The sequence below is a fragment of the Ochotona curzoniae genome, unplaced genomic scaffold (genome assembly GCF_017591425.1).
Source record: "Ochotona curzoniae isolate NIBS_2020 unplaced genomic scaffold, NIBS_Ocur_1.0 contig_883, whole genome shotgun sequence".
NCBI classification, from domain to species: Eukaryota; Metazoa; Chordata; class Mammalia; order Lagomorpha; family Ochotonidae; genus Ochotona; species Ochotona curzoniae.
In genome coordinates, this window is record NW_024466599.1 from 49,738,050 (window position 1) to 49,757,798 (window position 19,749).

General features: G+C 53.8%; 1 protein-coding gene across 3 annotated transcripts; it reads right to left on the reverse strand.

Moving 5' to 3' along the window:
* Positions 1 to 1,101: 1,101 nt before the first annotated feature.
* On the reverse strand, positions 1,102 to 17,912 carry CNNM3 (cyclin and CBS domain divalent metal cation transport mediator 3). 3 transcript variants are annotated; one of them, XM_040993478.1, is made up of 8 exons: positions 16,667 to 17,912; positions 8,107 to 8,250; positions 6,361 to 6,510; positions 5,901 to 6,070; positions 5,625 to 5,721; positions 5,233 to 5,366; positions 4,409 to 4,547; positions 1,102 to 2,472 (listed from the first exon to the last, which is right to left on the reverse strand). In XM_040993478.1, exons 1-8 carry the CDS (start codon positions 17,904 to 17,906, stop codon positions 2,408 to 2,410), a joined length of 2,139 nt encoding a protein of 712 aa, XP_040849412.1. In that variant the 5' UTR covers positions 17,907 to 17,912; the 3' UTR covers positions 1,102 to 2,407. The 3 variants fall into 3 exon arrangements, with proteins under 3 accessions (XP_040849412.1, XP_040849415.1, XP_040849413.1); XM_040993479.1 differs by having other exon boundaries at positions 2,384 to 3,076; XM_040993481.1 differs by lacking the exon at positions 8,107 to 8,250.
* Between the last annotated feature and the right edge of the window lie 1,837 nt (positions 17,913 to 19,749).

Below are 19,749 nucleotides of genomic sequence, written 5' to 3' on the forward strand. Positions count from 1 at the left end.
AATTTATCAAAATTTTAAAACCTGTGATCCACAGAGGCACCTGTTCAGAGGTTCAAAGTACACATGGGAAGAAAACATTTGCCAAGCAAAAATCTGACAATGGGTTAAAATGGTTTAGGATACATAACAAGCTCTCAAAATGGTAAGACAAAAACCAAATTAGAAAATTGACAAAAGACAGACATTCAAAGTGACACCAAGTAGAAAGATATATGGGAACTGGCTGGATAAGTGCCGCGCACTAACCGACTGCGCCACTGGAGCTCCATATGGGAACTAGCTATAAAGGAAGTAGAAATGAAAGCTATGGTTAGCACATACCTATTCAGACAGCCAAACTGAAAAAGGTAGCAATACTAGAAAACTACCTGAGTCACCAGTAAGAAGGTAAATTACATACCATTCTGAAAACATCTGGCTTTCTCTTAAAAAGAACATACAACCAAGCAACTGTACCTCCCAGCCCCAAAAAGAAACCAGAAAAACCTGTCCAGTGTTCACAGCAGCTTCATCCGGACTGGCCTAAAACGCACAACCCAGATGTGCTTCCAGGAGACAACTACACCCTGGACTAACGCCGATACACACACACACACACACACCCCTAGGCCAGTCTCCAGAGGGTCACGCTGAATGAAGGAAAGCCAAACCCAGATGGGTACACAGGACATGAAATGACAAAATTATAAAGCTGAAGAACAGGCTAGTGGTTCCCAGGGGTGAAGGATGTTTGGAGGCGTCTGAGGGAGGTCCTGGCGGTACGGGGATGGTTCAGTATCTTGCCTGGGGTAGCAGTTACACGGATCTGCAACACAGGACAAGATGATGAACCGTACACCCACAGCACACCAGTGTCGGCTCTCGGTCTTGGGACTGGGTTACATGAAGTGTCACCACAGGACAGCTGGAACAAGAGCACAGGAGACTTCTATAACACCTAATGATCTAGCTCAAGGGGAAAGGGGTGGGGGTGGCATGGAAAACAACAGCCCTCGGTGCACCCTGCTCCTGGCTTAAACCCTGGAACACACAAAGGACATTACTGGAACAAACGGTAAACTCCCAATGAAATCTGAAGAAGTTTGCTTAACAGTATTGCACCAATGTTAAGTTTTTAGTTTCAATAAAGGTACCAAAGTTACATAAGATGCCAACATCTCAAAAATAAAACCCACAGTGATTCAATCAAAGTCCTAATGGTAGGCCTGGATAGTAGCACTTTTTAATTCACCAGGTGACTCCCACACAGAGCAATATTACAAGCCCCCATTCTGGACACACGGGATGTGGGCAAGCCCGTTTCCTACCTGGGATGTCCCCCGTGGTGTGCATGCCTTATAGCAATCTCATCCGGCACAGCCCTGTGCTTTTGGCCTTTGGCCCATATAGTAGGACCTAGGTTCCTTTGAGAAATGTTTCTAAAAACCTTCCTCCCTCTCCGGGCCACACTCCTGGCCTTGGGAAGCCCCAGCTTCCATACAGCTGAACTTTGGGAAGAAATTACAAGAAACACAAACCCTTTCCCATCCTCCTCTCTACAACTGCCCGGCCAGAACACAATACACAGTACTGATGGTTCAGAGACACAAGGACCACATACAACTGCTTTCTGTTTAAGAATAAGGATCACCCCGATTCCTGGGCAATCCTTGCCCGCCAATGTCCCTGTGCCCCACAGCAACAGCCTGCTCCATAGAGGCCTGAGAAAGGTACACCAGGGGTCCCCTCTACCAGGGTCAGGAGCTGGAGGGTTTCATGGGGGGCCTTCTTCCCTTAAAACTGACAACACTCTTGGTGGCCACAGAGTGCAGCAAGCAGGGAAGCAGAGCTTTGCCTGGGGTTGGGAGGTCAGAACCTCCACAGGAGGGAGCAGGACCAGACGGACAGACCTGTGGAAGCAGTGCTGCTGGCACTGGCACATGAGTTAGGCCAGGGAGCATGAACTGAATATGGCACTGTTAAGGGGCAGCCAGAGAACACAGCCCTGACAAGGCCACAGGTCTGACCGTCCCTGCTCAAAACTGGTGTTCACAATGTGAATGTGCTGCCAGCAGCAAGAATTGGCAAATGAACAAGCAAGTCATGGCCGCAGAGAGGCAGCCCCTGTGCATTCATGTCGTGGCTGGGCCTCAAGAGGTATAAATACACTGCACTGTCCCAATATGGGGGGAAGGAGAGAGAAGCTTGGCCCTGGAAAGCTGGGCTCCAGCTGGCCGCCCCCCTTCTTCTTAGGAGGGCCCAGGGCCTAGTGAAGGCTCCTGGCACTGTTGTCTGGCTGAGGAGGCCCCAAGGCTTGGCACCAGTAAGGGCCATCTACAACGTGGCCTGCAGACAGTGGGGACTTCTCGGCTCACGCCACCTCTCACGTGCTTGCCTGCTCCCCAGCTTGGGACTGCCTGGCAAGCAGCTAGACTCCTGGGTTCCGCCCAGGGCTCTCCTCCACAGGGATGCTGGGTCTGCTGTGGCTGGACCCTGAAAGGAGAAAGGGAGGAAGAGTCAGTGTCAAAGCAACATGGCGCAGCAGGGCCTAAGGGACCCAGTGCTAAGTCCTCTTAGAACAGGACAGACCTCTGCTACTTTAACAGGTAACAAGGCAGAGCTGAGAGTGTTGCCTGGGAAAGCAGCCTGGCTTAACCCCAGGAAAGTCTCCCCAGGTAGCGGTGTCACCCACTGTGAGTCAGGGAGGCAGCGGCCATGGAGCTCAGACTCCTGGGTGTCTGGGCCGATGTACTGGGTACCAGGCACTTGCCAGATACAGCTTATGCTGGAAGGAGGCTGAGCGGGTGTTTTCACCATCTCCCCATCTTCCAGAAAGATGAAATTATCATGCCACTTCTCCCTGCCCACCACACTCACTCACACTCCTGGAAAAGCCCCCTTCCCTCCCCATCCATACAGCTGTCTACAACCCCTCCAGAGGCTAACAGGCCAGGACAGGAAGGCACAGAGCAAAAAGGAAAAAGGAAAGATATTTACCTTGGGTGTTTCCTTAAAACAAAAAACGCTCACTAGTCCATAGTCATTTATCAACTGCAGTTTCCAAATGTGCCAAAGAGGGAAAAGTCTACTGGGAAAGCTGAGGAGAGGAGAGGGAAAGAAAGAGGGAGACAGCGTTGAGCCCACACACTGCCTCTCAACCGGGGCAGCAGCTGTATCTCCTGGCAGAGGACGTCCGGGGGCTGTCGCCCAAGAACAGAGGGAGGCCAGGCAGCACAGCACCCCAAGCGGCTGGCAGAGAGAGGGGCTCGCTCTGAACTTGGCATGGGAAGCCAGCATCAGGAAGCTACTGTAGTGTTCCTAGGTCTTGCAGGTCCCTGCGACAATTACTGAATGCCACCCTTTCAACTCAAAAGGCATTGGCAGACACTCCATCAGCACTGGAGCAGCCCGCCCCGGCCCCTGTTGTGGCCAGTTCAAGATGACTGTGCCTCCCCAGTGTGTCCAGCCTCTGCTGCGTGCCAAGTGCCCAGGTCTCCAAAGAACAGCTCTCACCTGCCCCAAGTGGTGCTGTGGTACACTGCCACCAGCCAGCGGAGGAGCCAAGTGATGAGGGACAGCCCCAGCCAAGAGCTGACAGGCCAGGCTCCCTGAGGGCCAGGGTGAGGGTACACGCGGGTGGCAACCACTGGAAGACAGTGTTTAACCCGCTGGAAAGGACTCGCCCCAGCATGACTCTGCAGGTGACACTGGGCCACCCCGTGGTCCCTAAGGCAGATCCTCTGAGGGCATATGGTTGAGGATACAGAGCCGGGTGCAGCACCACACACAGACAAGGTGAACACCCTGAGCATGGCATGCCGGGACTCAGATGGAGCCAGGAAAGACTCATATGGGCAAACCAAAACCAAAAGGCACACATTTAGAAAAGCACAGAACATCCTGGCTTTTTAGCTCCAAGTCCAGTCTGATGGCGTGAGCATCTACCCAGAAGGCACCCCACAAAGCTGGCTCATGTCAGTGAGTGAAGGCAGCCACAGCACCACCTGAGCGTGTGTCTTTCTCTAACAAGACCCCAACAAGCAAGGTCTGACCTGCCGTCCCCGCTCATTGACACACAAAGCCGGGGGCCCACATGGGGAGCACTAGCTCCCTGGGGACACTACCAGCAGGCCACCTCACAATGCAGAAAGGTGTCAATGTGTGGTGAGAATCTCAGGGGCCAGTTAAGTAGCCAAAGCTGCTTTAGGCAGGGGTGGTAGACACACAAAGCACCATGTCAGGGCACCTGCACCTCTCCTACATGGCGAAGGCAACCACTACCAACTGCTCTACCATTTGATGTCATCCAAAAGGAAGGGGCGGCATTGGGGAGACAAACAGGGCAGTGTGTGTGTATGTTGGTCCCAAGGCTGGGCTACTTGTGCACCCTCTGGATCCTGACCCATGGGATATGCCCCCTAAGTCTCACCGGCTGCTGCAACCGTCTTTTCACCCAGCAGCCTGGCCTGGCTGCCTGGGACAACCTGGAGATTGGCACTCTCCGGGGATGGTGGCAGGCTCTGGGCCCGGGTGGCCAGGAGTGCATTGAGGTACTGCAGCCGGGTAACCTGGAGAACAGAGAGCATCGTCCAGCCAATGCAACTTATGAACCAAGTCGTAGGAAGTGCAAGGGACCATGCAAACACCTGAACTTGAGGGGAAAATCACACTGGGAGAAAAAGGACAAAGGGAGTGTAGGGAGTAAATGCAGAGAAGGGCAATCGAGTGTAACTCCTGTAAGGCCTCTGATGGAGAACGGGCCCAGTCCTCAGTGGTCAGGGCTAGGGGGTCAGATGAGGGGAGAATTCCCTGGAGCCAAGGTCCCATCTTGCAGATCCAATGCAGGGCCTTACTCTGGGGCAACCTTGGAGAGAATCAGTTTGCTCTCCATCCATGCCAGCTTGTCACTGGTCACCCTAGCTTCCCATGGACACAATGCTGGGGTGGGCTTCAGGCCTGGTGGTCAGTGTGGCAGCTCAGAGACCTGCCTCCCACATCAAAGCACCTGGACTCAAATTCTAATTCTGCTCCCACTTCCCACTTTCTTCCAGTGTGCACCTTGGGAGGCAGCAGGACACGGCCCCAAGTAACTGAGTCCCTGCTCTTGCCCAGGAGACCTGGGCCGAGTACCCAGTGACCAGGTTCCACCCAGTTACTGCTGGGCATCTGGAAAGTCCATGGGCAGACAGAACTCTGTGTCTCTCCAGGAAATAAATACATCCAACAGCCCCAGTGAGCAGCCCAGGCGGTCACCTTAATGAGCTGCAGATCAGAGAGGGCCCTCACGGTGTAGTCAGGACAGTACGTGGAGGAGCGGGTGCAGTCAGCCGGCTCGGGCTGCAGGTCAGGACGGGCAGGCGGGCGCGAGCACACTGGGGACTGGTGAACTAGTGAAAGGAAGAATCAGTGACGATGGAGGCTGAGGTAGGAGGAGGGCACGCCCAGCCTGGGGACATGGGGAGGTGTCATGTACGGCCCCTCAGCATTCAGGCCACACAGCTGCAGCGACAGAGGGTGGGGTGGGCGTGGGGGGAAGGCAAGCTGGTGCTGCAGGCAGGGGGCTAGAACACACTCACTGCCACCCCGCCCTCTGGGTAGCACCTGCTGGGGGGCATGGCTGGTGCCCTGCAAACCCATGGGCTTACCCGAGGACGGTGCTGTCAGGGCAGACACTCCATAGTAGGTGAAGGCCCCATTCTCGAACTTCAGGCCCTCTTTCCCAATCTCTACCTCCACTCTGCCCTGGGAAGAAGGTGGGTCAGGGTGAGAACAGATGGTGACAATCAGAGTTCCCGTCAGAGGACACGAGAAGGAACCCTCGGCATGGGGAGTGTATCTGGGTGTCCCTGTTCCCACTGTCTGGGGAGAGCCCTCCCTAGTTTCTGAGGAAACAGCATGCTTCAGGCCCAGAGCCCCATTACCTGCAGGATGAGAATGAAGTAGTCCACGGGCCGGCTGCGCTGGTACAGGTAGTGATGTGCAGCCAGGCGGTTGCTCTCGTCAAAGTGTACTTCCTGGTTGACGCTGGGATGCTTCAGCAGGTGCAGCAGGACCTTCTCGGAGACTCGGAGTGGGCTGAACACATCCACCTCTAATCCGCAGTGGGAAAGGCAGCCCGTGTAACCACACCTGGCTCCCTTGGCCCACCAGGGCGAGCACCTCCGGAGCATGAGAAAGCCGAGAGTCGGGTATCCCCTGACACCTGCTGGGCTGGGGCCTGGCTGGGGGCACCAGTTCAGTCTGGCTGTCACCCAGCAGATGACTAGGCCATCGCCTGGGCTGGTGGCAGCAGCACAGTCCTTCCTAGGAGTAGGGAGCAGAGCCATCTCCCGCCCCTGGGCCGAGAGGGAGAGCGGGGGCAGGAAGCACCCTTCCCCTCACCTCGGGAGAGGAAGCGCTGGGTGGCCAGCAGCAGCTGAGGTGAGATTCTGGTTTTACACTCATCATCAGACACCTTGAACAGGGAAAACTCCTCCTTCCGCTTGAGGGGTGCACTTGGAACAGCCGGCCTCCTCCTTGCCAGGATCTCCCCTGAGAAGACGGCGGGCATGGGTGTCACAGACACAGGCCCATCCACATCCCAAGCCAGGCAGCTCCCACACTTCTTCCTTCTCCCCAAGGCACAGGGCAGTGGTCCATGTTCAAGATACATCCCCAAATTAGTGCACAAAGGACACCTCTGTGTCCTGGAGTTGGTGAAGAAAATACTCAAAGGAGAGCAAAGTAGCTTAAATAAGACAACAGCTTGGGGCCCAGTGCGGTGGCGCAAGTGGTTAAGGTCCTCGCCTTGCATGCCCGGGATCCCATGTGGGCACCGGTTCTATCCCAGCAGCCCCGCTTCCCTTCCAGCTCCCTGCCCGTGGCCCAGGAAGGCAGTTGAGGACGGCCCAAAGCTTTGGGACCCTGCACCCGCGTGGGAGACCCGGAAGAGGCTCCTGGCTTTGGACCGGCATAGTATCGGCCGTTGCACTCACTCAGGGAGTGAATCATCAGATGGAAGATCTTCCTCTCTGTCTCTCCTCTCTGTATATCCGCCTTCCCAATAAACAAAATAATAAAAATAAAATCTTAAAAAAAAAAAAAAAAGACAACAGCTTGGTACAGTATTATGGTGTATGGGCTATGATACTGCCTATTGCGCCCAGCAGCTAAATCCTTACCTTGCACGTGCCAGGATCACATATGGGTGCCCGTTCTATGTCCCAGCTGCTCTACTTCCTCCCCATCTAGCACCCTGCTTATGCCGAGAAGGCAGCAGAAAATGGCCCAAAGCCTTGGGACCCTGCACCCATTGTTGGAGACCTGGAAGAATTTCCTGGCTTCAGACTGACACAGCTCAAGCCATTGTGGCCACTTGGGCAGTGAACCAGTAGATGGTTCTCTTGACTCTCCTTCTATCCATAAATCTGATCCACCTTTCCAATAAAAATGCTGCTTATGATGCCAGCGTTCCATGTGAATTCCAGTTTCAGTCTGGGCTGCCCCCTGCCAACGCACCTGGAAAACCAGCAGAAGATGGCCCAAGTGCTTGCCATCCATATGGGAGAACTGATAAGACTTCCAGGCTACTGGCTTTGTGTGACCAGCTGATGAAAGACATCTTTCCTGCCCTTTCCTCTGCCTTTCAAATACATATTAAAACAAATAAGAAAAGCCTCCTGAGAGACCCCTCACTGCCAAGTGTGCACTGGAGGATGACTGGCGCAGACTGGCAGCAGTTAAGCTGGTGTTGCTGTGCCTGTGGCAGTCTCAGGAACCAAGTTAAAGATGCTAAGCCTGTGGAGAGATGCTTGGCTGAAGCCAAAGGCTCTGCAAGATGAGAGGAGGGTCAGGGACAGGCATAGCACAGTCCTGCAGACTCCAGCCATTGACGTAGGAGAAACAGATGCCATGAGGGGCCCAGGCCTGTCTGCTGGGGAAGACTCCCCTCTAGCAAGGAATGGGTTGTTTGAGCAGAATCCCCAAACACAGAATCATCTAAAACAAAAGCCCCGAGAAAAGTGGGAAAGGTCAGGGCAGGTAGGGCCCCTCAATGACAGGTGCCATGGATTGCCTGGAGGCCTGAGGGTGTGAGCCAGACAGCAGGGCACACTCCCAGCTCCTGTTCTGCCTGGGGCCCCGACTCACGGTAGTCCTCCGACTCATCCAGGATCTCAGACTTGATGACCTCCTCAATGACGTCCTCCAGGGTGACCAGGCCCAGGACCTCGTAGAAGGGGTCTCCCTCACCCTCGTTGTTGACCTTCTGCACGATGGCCAGGTGGGACTTGCCTGTGGGGAGGGAACACTCCTGTAACGGGTGTTAGAGGGCCCCCCACTTGTCTCTGGCTCCCCAGATGGGCCCGTCAGGAGCATGGGAGCCAATATTTGCACTCCTAAAAAAGAACTGGGCACTGGGCACTTCCTAGGTCCTTTCCAAAGCTGTCAACACACTTACAAGGACTCATCATGTTTTACCGTCAAAGAAATGAGATCTTGGGATTTCACCTGCAAGAGGCTGTCCAAGCAGAGAACAGCAGAGCGGGGACTCAGCACACGGCAGTTTGGACAAGGATATGCTAGGAACACTAGTGCCTGGCACAGCAAGCAGGCTGCAGGCATGTGCAAATGAGGACCCAAGCCCCCCTGGCATGGTAGGCTGCATGGGTCCCCCCAACTCAACAGGCTGCCCTGCAGGTGGCCAGTGTTCCTGGAGGGGCTGGAGATCAGACGTAGGCAACTTTTGGGAGCCCTACATCTTTGGGGATCCAACATCTTCCCAAGGCTGTTCTCAGCTCCCTACTGGGCTTGCTGAGTGAAGAAATTCAAGCTTGAAGATGACCCAAGTCAAGGCCAGCACAGTGGCACAGTGGGAAAGACACTGCCTTCAGTGCCAGCATCCAACATGGGTGCTGTTTTCATTCCTGGCTGCTCCAATTCCCCTCGGGCCCAGCTCCCTGCTAAGGGAACTGGGAAAGCAGTGGAGGAGGGCCTCAGTGGTTGGGCCCCTGCATCCACAGGAAAGACCCAGAAGAGGCTTCTGGCTCCTGGCTTCAACATTGGCTCAGGTCTGATGATTGTGACCATTTTGGGAATGAAACAGAGAATGGAAGATCTCTCTCTCTGTCTCTCCTTCCCTCTGTAAATCTGCCTTTCCAATAAAAATAAATAAAACTTAAAAAAAAAAACGTTGGGGGCCAAAACATTGGCTCAACTAGCTAATCCTCTACCTCCAAGAGACCACATCCTATATGGGCACAGGTCTGTGTCCCGCTGCTGCACTTCCCATCCATCTCCTTGCTTATAGTCTGGGAAAGCAGCAGAGGACAGCCCAAATCCTCGGGATGCTGCACCCACATGGGAGACCCAGAAGAAGCTCCAAGCTCCTGGCTTTGGATTAGCTCAGCTCCAGCTGCTGTGGCCATTGGGGAGCGAGCCAGTGAATGGAAGATCTATCTTTCTTTCTCTGTCTCTCCTTCCCTCTGTAAATCTGCCTTTCCAAAAAGAGTAAGCAAATCTTTAAATGGGGAATACTGAGGAAACTTTGGGAATCCATTGGATGTGTCAGCTAAGTGCTTTTCATTCATAAAATGTCAGATTTGTCTTAAACAGGATGCAAGCCATCTTTAAGTAACTGCCCTAGAAAGAAAATCGAAGGGTCAACAAGGTGGCACAGCAAAATAATTCTCCACCTGCAGTGCTGGTTTGTGTCCCAGCAGTATCCCATGAGTGATGGTTGGAATTCCAATCACTCCTCTTTAGATCCAATTCCCTGCTAATGTGCCAGAGAAAGGACAGAAAGTCGGCCCAAGTGGGTGGGCCCCTGGGAATCTAAGGTGAACAGGCTGGAGTGCCAGGATCTTGACTTCAGCTCTGGCTGCTGTAGCCTTTGGAGAGTGAACCAGCAGAAGGAAGACCTTTCTTTGTGTCCCCCACACCTCATCTCTCCTGCCCTGCTCTACAAGTCTACTTATTTCAAGTAAATAAATCAATCTTTAAAAAATTAAGCAACAGGAGAATCAAGATGACGGAATAGGGTAAGGATACGTTTAATCAGACGGAGAAACATTTAATCAGGATGAAGCAGAGAGGACATATTTCAGAAAATAGGAAAGGACAGAACAACAGCAGAGGGGTACCTGGAGACAGACAGACACAGGAAAGCAGCGGGCACAGCAGTGTGATGTTGCAGTGAATGATATTCCAGCACGGCAATCTAAACTCCAACAGCAGACGGAACTTCACCAGCAACCAGGTGGGAAGGGACTTTCACTGGGAGCTTGGGAGGTAAACCCAGACAAAGTACTGTCCATCCTGCTGGTCCCTTTGATTTGACCAGGAGCAGAGACAGAGCAGCAGATCTCAGGCAGTGCGAGAACAGAGTGAATTTCATAGCCCAGACAGCCCCCTAGAGCTGAACTGGGCACCATTTTGCTTAAGGAGAAAAGGGCAAGGGAAAGGACTGAGCATGCTCTGAGCACGGAGTGAGCTCATTTCTGACTCGGTGAACTGCAACGACATGGCATTCTACGGGTTCCATCCGGGGCATATCTGGGTAGCCCTCGGATCTGACAGCCAGCAGATCAAGAACTGTTGTGGTAGCACGTCGGGTGCCATTTTATGCACTGTGGCAATAGCTTTGGGACTGCAGGGGACAACAGAGAACTGTGCATGTGCTGAGCTCACAAGAGCTTGCTGAGGTCCCGCAGGAAAACAATACCGACTGTGACATTGTACCGGTCAAAATAGGTCCGTGTGGCACCCAGACCTAACGTCCAACAGGCTCCGACAAGATCAACACCACCAACAACCTAACTAGATAGGACACCTGGTGTCTCTTTAATCCTGGAACCCACTCCAACCGGAAGAGGGAGAAAGGTTGCAGAGACAACAGTGCAGCCTCAGCATGGTATCACAAGAGGTGGAAAGTGGTGAGCCAAGAGCTGGGGCTGTGGAGACAACGGTGGATGTCTGACATAAGAACCCAGACCTGGAACTCGCTGGAGGTTGTGGCACAAGTGGCTGCAAGCAAAAAGGTGTGTACCAACTGCAATAAGTAAAATCGCATTGTAGACCTGTGGGTGACACAGCTTAGAAACCTGCCCCAAGAAGAAGACTCTGCTAACCAGAAGTACAATGAGCAAGAGCAAAAGAAGAGACAAAGTCACAATGAATATTACTGAGCACTCCCCCGCAAAGGAGCAAAACCCTATGCCAACCTCAGAGTTAACTGAGGAAGACATTGAGAAAATAGGGGACACAGAATCCATAAGACTTATTTTGAACATTCTGGTCAAAAATGAGAAGCTCATGCAAGAGTTCAAAGAATTTAAGGAAGCAGTAAAGCAAATCAAGGCTGGTATATCAGAAATTAAGAACACAGTAGAGCAAATTAAAAGTACAGTGGAGAGTCTCCAACATAGAATGAAGCAAACAGAAGAAAAAAAATCTCAGAATTGGCAGATATCTCCTGTCACCAGGGGGAAGCAAACAAAAAGCTGGAAGCAGAGCTGGATCAGGCCAAAAAAAGTATTCAAGAATTGAAAGACACTAAGAGGCCAAATAGAAGAGTTATGGGAGTCCCGGAAGGTGCAGAAAGAGAAGCTGAGTTTGCAAATGTATTTAATGAAATAATAAAGGAAAATTTCCCTAATCTGGAGAAAGAATTGGGAAACAAGATCCAGGAGGGACACAGAACTCCCAACAGGCTTGATCAAAAGCGATCTTCACCAAGGCATATGATTATCAAACTCTCTTCAATTGAACATAAGGAAAAGATCCTTAAATGTGCACGTGAAAAACATCAATTGACATATAAAGGAATGCCAATTAAGCTCACAGGAGATCTCTCACTGGAAACTCTACAGGCAAGAAGAGAACAGAGTGGCACATTCCAGATTCTAAAAGAAAAAAATTGTCGGCCTAGGATAACATACCCAGCAAAGCTTTCTTTCATCTTTGAAAATGAAATAAAATTCTTCCAAAGTAAAGAAAAGCTAAAAGAATTTGCCTCTTCCAAACCTGCCCTACAAATGATACTTCAAGATGTTCTCTTGACAAAGAGGAATAGCACCTACCAAAACCAAAGGCAAAGGGGAAGAACATCCCAGTAAAATGGCAACAGAAGATTAAATCAATGAACAACCCATTCCTAAAATGACAGGACCAAAGTACCACCTATGTATATTTAACTCTGAATGTAAATTGCTTAAGCTCAATCAAACATCATAGATTAGTAGACTGGATTAAAAAACAAAACCCATCTGTTTATTGTCGGGAGGAGACACACTCCAACAAAGAGCAGCGGAAACTCTATCACATGGGTTTTGTTGTTTTCTGTTGGTTTCACCTCTTCAAGACACTTTCTTCTGATTAAATCATTCAATGACTCATAGATCATGCAGTGGCATCATTTTCTTCAAGAAGGTTCTTGATTTTCACTTCTTCAGCTACACGTTAGACATTTAATAGCATGTTGTTTAACTTCTTGGATGTTGTTAATTTCTTTTTTCTCTCGGATGTTGATTTTGTTTTGTGGCTCTTCATTTAAGGGAAGGTAAAGTAGTTGTGTAATGGAGACTGTCATATCTAGTAACATGTCATTTAACTTCATGGCACTGTAAATTTCTATTTTTCTTTCTATTGTTGATTTTGTATCATGACTTTTCATTTAAGGGAATGTACAGTAGTTATGTAATGGAGACTAACAACCAGATGTGAGGATGCAGTGTGGTATGCATTTCTGTTTCCAGACAAAGATGGACTTACAGTGAAACTGTTTGTATTATATTTTGACAATAGGATTCTGGACTCTCTGCCATTGTCCATGCCCGCAATGATGAACATATGACTGAGTATGAAGAACTATATGTTAGTAATGATATAAAGGAACTGGGGCGGAGGGAATTGGGGAGGGGATAAGGGAATATGGAACTGTATAAAATGATAGCAATAATAATAAAATGTGGGGGGAAAAAAGTAAAAAAAAAAAAATTAAGCAACAACAAAAAAGCCTTTTCAGGAAAATAACAATTCAAGTTCATGCTGATATGCAAATCATACTGGGCATGTTCTGAGGCTTAATTACAGGAGCATTTCTCCTCACGATGCTCTAACATGCTGGGACAAAAGTTAAAGGCAGAAATGACCACCGGAAGCAGCTTCCCCCTTCCCCCTGAAGCTCCCCTTGAGCTCCTGCGAGGCCACAAACACAGAAACAAGCGCACAATGCTTCCAGATGGCGCCCACTGCCCTGTCTGGTGTGGTCCCATTGCCACCAGGGCCAGGGCTGCCCTGCCACAGAACACAGCCTGCCAGGCCAGACCAGGAAGGCCAGGAGCACGACAGAATCAAAGCACAGGCTCAAGACAGTAGTCTCGGAGCAGAAGGCCTCACCACGGCTCCCTCTCTCCAGGAACCTGGTCCCCTGCTCCACGGCAGTCGTCTAGAGGAAGGTGCCAATTGTTCCTTACTTTCCAACTTCTGTGAGGTGGCCAGCATCGTGGCGCATCAGGGTAAGCCTCTACCTGCAGCGCCAACATCCCATGGGGCGCTGGTTCAAGTTGTTGATGCTCTACTTGATCCAGCTCCCAGTTGATGCACATGGGAAATCACTGGAAGATGGCCTAAGTCCTTGGGCCCCTTGCATGTGGGAGAGCCAGAAGAAGCTCTTGGCTTCACCCAGCAGATAGAAGATCTCTGTCTTTCCTTTGCTCTATAACTCTGCCTTTCAAACAAAAATAACTAAATCTTTAAACAAACCCCTCTGAAATAGGTGCACATTTCTCTATGACTGGCCACACTGGGAGGACTCAACAATAACCAGAAGCAAGAGGGGCCTCCTGAAGAGACCCCAACAGTGGCCACACAATTAAATCCCAACACAATGTCTGCCAGCTCAGAAAGCAGCAGGGAGACACAGGCAGGATGCTGGGGCAGGCATGAAGGCCAGGAATCACTCATGAGCATCCACGCTTCCCTGAGCTAGCACGAGTGCCCAACATGACCGGCTCATGCACCTGAGGGCTCTACGGCTTAACTACGCTGGCTGTCGGGCTCAAGGGTTGCTTCTGCTACCTGCTGCACCAGGCCGGCCCTGACACATCGCTAGCTCCAAGGACATTCAACTGTGCTACTGGTGTCTAAATCTTTCCACCTTTAAAAAAAAATGTTTATTTACTCATTTTTACTTATTTAAAAAGCAGAATGACAGATAAAGAGAGGTATCTTCTACCTGCTGATGCACCACTCCTCAAATGCCCTTGACAGTGAGGACCTGACTAAGCAGAAGCTGAGAGCCAGGAACTCCATGCACTCCCACATGGATGGCAGGAACTCAAGTACTTAGGCCATCATGTGTCACCTCTCTGGTGCATCAGCAGGAAGCTGGGTTGGAAGTAAAGCAGGACTCCATCCTAGGCACTGTCATGGGGTGTGAGCCTTCCACTAGCAGCCTGATCCACTGTACCACCACATGCCCCCTGCCCCACCTCTGTTCCCTAAAGAAACCAAAACCGTGTGCCACAACCAATGAGTGCTCCTTCCAGTTGACTGGCCTGGTGGCTGTCATCGGGTTTCCGAGAGGCAGTAAACCAGAACCCAGCACTGAACCTGGCTACCCTTGGCCTCTCTGGCCAAGGCTGATGGAAAAGGCAGGGAGAGTTTAGTGGACTGATGGAGAAACCATAAGTCACTCCCTACACAGCTCAGAGCTTAGAAACCGTGGTTCTTCCTGTGGCATCTGCACAGGATCAACCAGCATGTCGGCTCTGGTTCATGCTGACTGGGGGCGCCCCTCCCAGACTAACAAGTTCCCCAGCACAGGACACTCTTCGGAAGTGGGGAGAGCGAGCAAGCAATGGGGTCCAGAACAGCAGCTTTTAAGATGCCAAGGCCTCCAGCTCCAGGAAGCTCAAAGGATGAGAAGCAAATGGACTTGGCAAACCCTCATGTGCCACAAAGCTTGCAATACACTCTTTGTCTGGTAGCCGGGGAACATGTAAGGAGGTTAGGACCAAAGACTGGGGCCCCACACTGCATGGGACATGCAAGTGAGGAGGTCGAGAAGGGACTACAGGCTCCCTGTTCAGCCTCCAGGAGGTTTTGTAGTGCGTTGTCAGGCAGCTTCTAGAACAATCCCCGAAATGGGCATTCTGAAAACCTCTCCAAAGGGGCTTGAAAAGTTTCTTCCTTCTCAACATTTCCACCGAAACCTGCCACAGCCTCCAGTTCCCATGCCCTGGCTTGCAATCTGTCAAAAGCCTGCCCGTCCTCATGTCCCAATTCATTTTCCTGTGGCCGCCATGGCATCAATTCTGCTCCCTCAAAGGTCAAGGGCATCCTGGCTGCAGGCCAGCTCCCTGCTGAACTTCCTCCATGTCTGTCCTTGGCCTCCCACTTCTCCTTGACAATTCCTCCCTGCCCACCCTACCCCCTCCATCCCTCCCTCCTGTGGGCACCCTGGGGGTTTGGCCTCCCTGCTGTCCAGAACTGACCCCTGCAGCAGACCTCCCCTCGCACCTCAACAGGAGCTCCCAGCTACTTGGGAATACTGCAGACACCATGCCCATGCCCAGAACACACCTGTACCCTACCTGGCACGCGGGCAGGCAAAAATGGGTCGGGTACGGGGACAGACCTCATTTCTAGCCCCTCAGGTGACCACAAACTCCCAAGCCTCCTGGACCTCCTCTCAGGCCTCAGTGCTGTGGCCGCTCAGCTCTCATGACCTTCTCCTCCTGGTTTCCACACTGGCCACCGCTCAGTTCAAAGAACTCACAGTCCTGTGTTCAGATCCCACCCCTGAGCCTGTCCTGATGGGTTGGGAAGCACAACAGTCCTGGACCAAGGGCAAGCCCACAGCAGTGAAGATAATAGCTTCAACGGTTTGGAAAATGAAAGATGAGGGATCAGCACGATGGCTCTACCAGCTAATCCTCCACCTCCAAGCGCCAGCATCCCATAGGGGCGCCGGTTCATGTCCTGGCTGCTCTACTTTCCATCCAGTTCCTACTTGGGACCTGAAAAAGCAACAGAGGATGGTTCAAATCCTTGGACTCCTGCACCCATGTGGGAGACCCCAAAGAAGCTCCTGGATCTTGGCTTCAGATCGGCTCAGCTTTGGCCATTTGGGGAATAAATCAGTGCATGGAAGATCTTCTCTATCTCTTCTAAGATCTGCCTTTCCAAAAAAAGTCAATAAATCTTTTTTTTAAAAGAGAAAGGGGAAAGAGAAATTAAATCTGCACCCATAAAGTTGTTTTTGATGGAATCAGAGGGAAAGTTTCACACCTGCAGGAAAGCAGGAGTACCTGCCAGTCACCCCCTCACCTACGTGAGAGCAGCAATGGGCAGGGAGCTCACCAATGGCCTGGGGACGTCCCAGGCGCTGCTAGCTGCACAGAGATGTGCCAGGGTCTGGAGACCACCTTAGCTGTAGCCACTGAGCTTCATCCAACAGCTCGAATGGGCTACATACAAAGCCTGCTCACATGGAAATGGCCTGGGGGTTGGTAAGACCTGGAGTTTGGAGCCAGCTGGGGAGGGGGCCATCCTGAAGACAGCTGGAGGGAAGTTGGATCCTTAACACTTGAAAAAAGCTCATTCCCAGCCCTTGCAGGTTCCCCGACCTTCCCTTCCCCGCCCCCCAGGTCCCATGAGCCCCCTCTCTTTAACCAGAAGCGAGACGCCCTCCCCCCCAGGCCATTACCTCGCTTGAACTCCTCCAGGACGGCGTCCAGCTTGGTGTCGTTGAAGACGAAGTGGAGCGGGTGGTTGTAGAATCGAGTGATGGTGCTGAGAGGTGTGCAGTCTTCCGGGTCCACGAAGGCCAAATCCTTGAGGTACAGCATGTCCACGATGTTGGAGCGCTCCTCCTCATACACGGGGATGCGCGTGTGGCCGCTCTGCATGATGCTGGCCAGGACGCCGAAGTCCAGCACCGCGCTGGCATCCAGCATGAAACAGTCTTCGAGGGGCGTGAGCACGTCTTCCACCGTCCGGTAGCGCAGCACGCCCTTGCTGAGGTCGCTGTAGGGGTCGCCGCCGCCGCGAGCCAGTTCCAGGACGCGCTCCCGCAGCCGCCCGGGACGCGCCGCCAGCTCCAGCAGCTGACCGACCGGCAGCGCCACGGGCAAGGTGAGAAGCACCGCCAGGCGGCTGAGGCCCAGAGCGCGCGGCGCCAGCGCCAGCGTCCAGCGGCCGCTCACGGCGGCCGGCACCACCTCGCCCACCAGGAACACCAGCCCCGCGCAGCCCAGCACGGCGGGCAGGGCGCGCTGGCCGGCCGCTCGGTACAGCAACACCGCCAGCGCCGCCTGCGCCAAGCTGGCCAGCAGCAGCAGCGCGCCCAAGGCGCAACCGGCCCAGCGCCGCGCGGGCTCCAGACGCCGCGCCGCCGCACGCTCCGCCTCCGAGCCGCTCTCACGCAGCACCTGCACCTCGGCCGGCGCCAGCGCCAGCGCGCTCAGCTGCAGGCCCCGCGCCAGCGCCGCCAGCGCCAGCAGCCCGGCCGCCCCCAGGCCCAGCGCCCAAGGCGGAGCCGACTCCTCGGCCGCCCCGCCGCCCGGCTCCACGCGCACAGCGAGCAGCGCCGAGTGCGGGCGCAGGGCCTCGGAGCGCAGGCACAGCAGCGCGCGCCACTCGTCCGTGAGGGCCGCCGCCGCCGTCTCCTCGGGCGCCGCGACCGCCTCGCCCTCGGGGCAGCCCGTCCCCTTGGGGGTCACACAGGTCCAGGAGCTGTTGGCCAAAGCCGAGCCGAAGAGGCGCAAGCGGAAGGTGGCCTCCGGCACGGCACGCGCCGCCCCTCCGCGCGCCCACTCCACACCGGGCGCTTCGTCCTCCTCCACACAGAAACCCAACACTTGCAGACCCGGCGCCGCTTCCCCGGCGGCGTTGCCCAAGCAGAGCGCAGCGACCAACCAGCCCAGCCGACCCGCCGCCGCCGCCATCGCCTGCTGCCCCCTCTCGGCCTCTCGTGCAGCCTACCCCGCTCGCCCCGGCGCCTCCGCCTCCCGCGGCCCAATCGGGACCGGCCTGTGCGCCCCTCGGCCAATAGACGGCGGGCGGGGGGCGGGCCCCAGGGTCGGACTAGGCTGCGCCGGGGAGTAAACAAGCGGCGGCGCGGGGCGGGTCGGGGGCGTGGAGCTCTCCGCCCCAGGGAACCTGGCCGGGGCTGCGAAGGGGAAAGGGCGGCCTGCTCCGGGAGGCGGAGGACGCGGAGGACGCGGGCCGGGTCTCCGACCCCCCTGCCCGCCGCCCTCGGAAGTCCCCCGGAGTGACTGGGACACCAAAGCGGGAACGGCGGCTCGCTTGAGTCACGGGGCCCAGCGTCCGGGAAGGGCTGGCGGAGCCGGAGGGGAATATGGGGTCCTTTTCTCTGGGAGAGGGCCCCGGTTCGATCCGCTGCCTGCAGACAGGGCTGAAAGGACCCGAAGTAAAACGGGCAAGCTGCGGGTTTGTGATGTTGTCACTGCGCGGGGCTCCGGGCTGTGGGCCCCGGGAACAACACAGGCCCTAGCTATCTTCAAGGAAAGTCGCGTTGCAGCTGGAGAGGCCTAAAACACACAACCCCAGCCTCCTGCTACCCTCGCAGCCACCAAGCGGGAGCTAATACCTGACAGGAGTGAAGAGAAGCCCGAGACACATCCGCGTCCAAACGCCCGAGAAGCACACAGGGCCGTTCAAGCCTCTGTAGAGACTAACTGCTTTCTGGCCGTTCATCTGAGGGAGAATTCCTCAGGACCACGGAAGCGCTTCAAGTTGCTTTAAAAAAAATTTTTTTTGCAAAGTCAAATATAAGTATATATATATATAGAGAGAGAGAGAGAGAGTGGAGGAGGAGACTGGAAGATGTTCTGTCCAATGACTCACTCCCCAAGTGACCACAATGGCCGGAGCTGCACCAATCCGAAGCCAGGAGCCAGGAGCCTCTTCCTGGTCTCCCACACGGGTGCAGGGTCCCAAAGCTTTGGGCCATCCTCCCCAGCTTTCCCAGGCCACAGGCAGGGAGCTGGATGGAAAGCGGGGCTGCTGGGATTAGAACCAGCGCCCGTATGGGATCCTGGCATGTGCAAGGCGAGGACTTTAACTGCTAGGCCACCTAGACGGGCCCTCAAGTTGCTTTAGAAGAGGGACAAGAGGGACGACTCCCCGGGCAGTGTAGAATTGTACATGACCTTTACTGAACAGAACTGGTCATTAAACTAATACCCAGAGATACAAAAACCCAATTGGGGGCCAAAAAAAAAAAAGAGCAGCAGATGTAGGAGAGTGCTGCTCACAGTCAGCCTTTGAGAATGCGCCATTCTCTGCCCCATCCCTGGTTAATCGTCATCAGTGGAGACACCTGGCTTTTCAGGATCTTCCATGTACGGGTTCACTTCCCAGACGCACACAGCAGCCAGGGCTGGGCCAGGCCTACACCAAGAGTCAGGAACTCCATCCCAGGCTTCCATGTGGGTGGCAGGGACACAGCACTTTGGGCTGTCATCTGTAGCCTTCCCAGGTGCCCCAGCAGGAAGTTCAAATATGGTAGACAGGCATTGCAAGCCACAGCTTAGTCAGCTGTGCCACAGTGCCTGTCCCACAAAGTGGCTAAGTGCTGTGGGGGAAAAGCTGGGTGGGCAAAGGAGACAGAGGTATTGAGGGGGATGCTGTCTAACATGGAGGTAGTCAGGGCAGGCTTCTCCAAGAAGGTGATGTTTGAGCAGACGAAGGGTGAGCAGCATGCCACCTGGAAGAAGTGTCCTAGGCCGAGAGGACAGCATGTCAGAAGGCCCTGGTGGGACTAGC

Excerpts from the sequence above, each read along its gene's own strand:
- CNNM3 (XM_040993478.1), bottom strand. The coding sequence starts at position 17,906 with ATGGCGGCGGCGGCGGGTCGGCTGGGCTGGTTGGTCGCTGCGCTCTGC. Across the intron at positions 8,251-16,666 it reads CCTGGAGGAGTTCAAGCGAG|GCAAGTCCCACCTGGCCATC; the intron begins GTAATGGCCTGG and ends CCCTCCCCACAG. Across the intron at positions 6,071-6,360 it reads CCAGCGCTTCCTCTCCCGAG|AGGTGGATGTGTTCAGCCCA; the intron begins GTGAGGGGAAGG and ends ACTGCGGATTAG.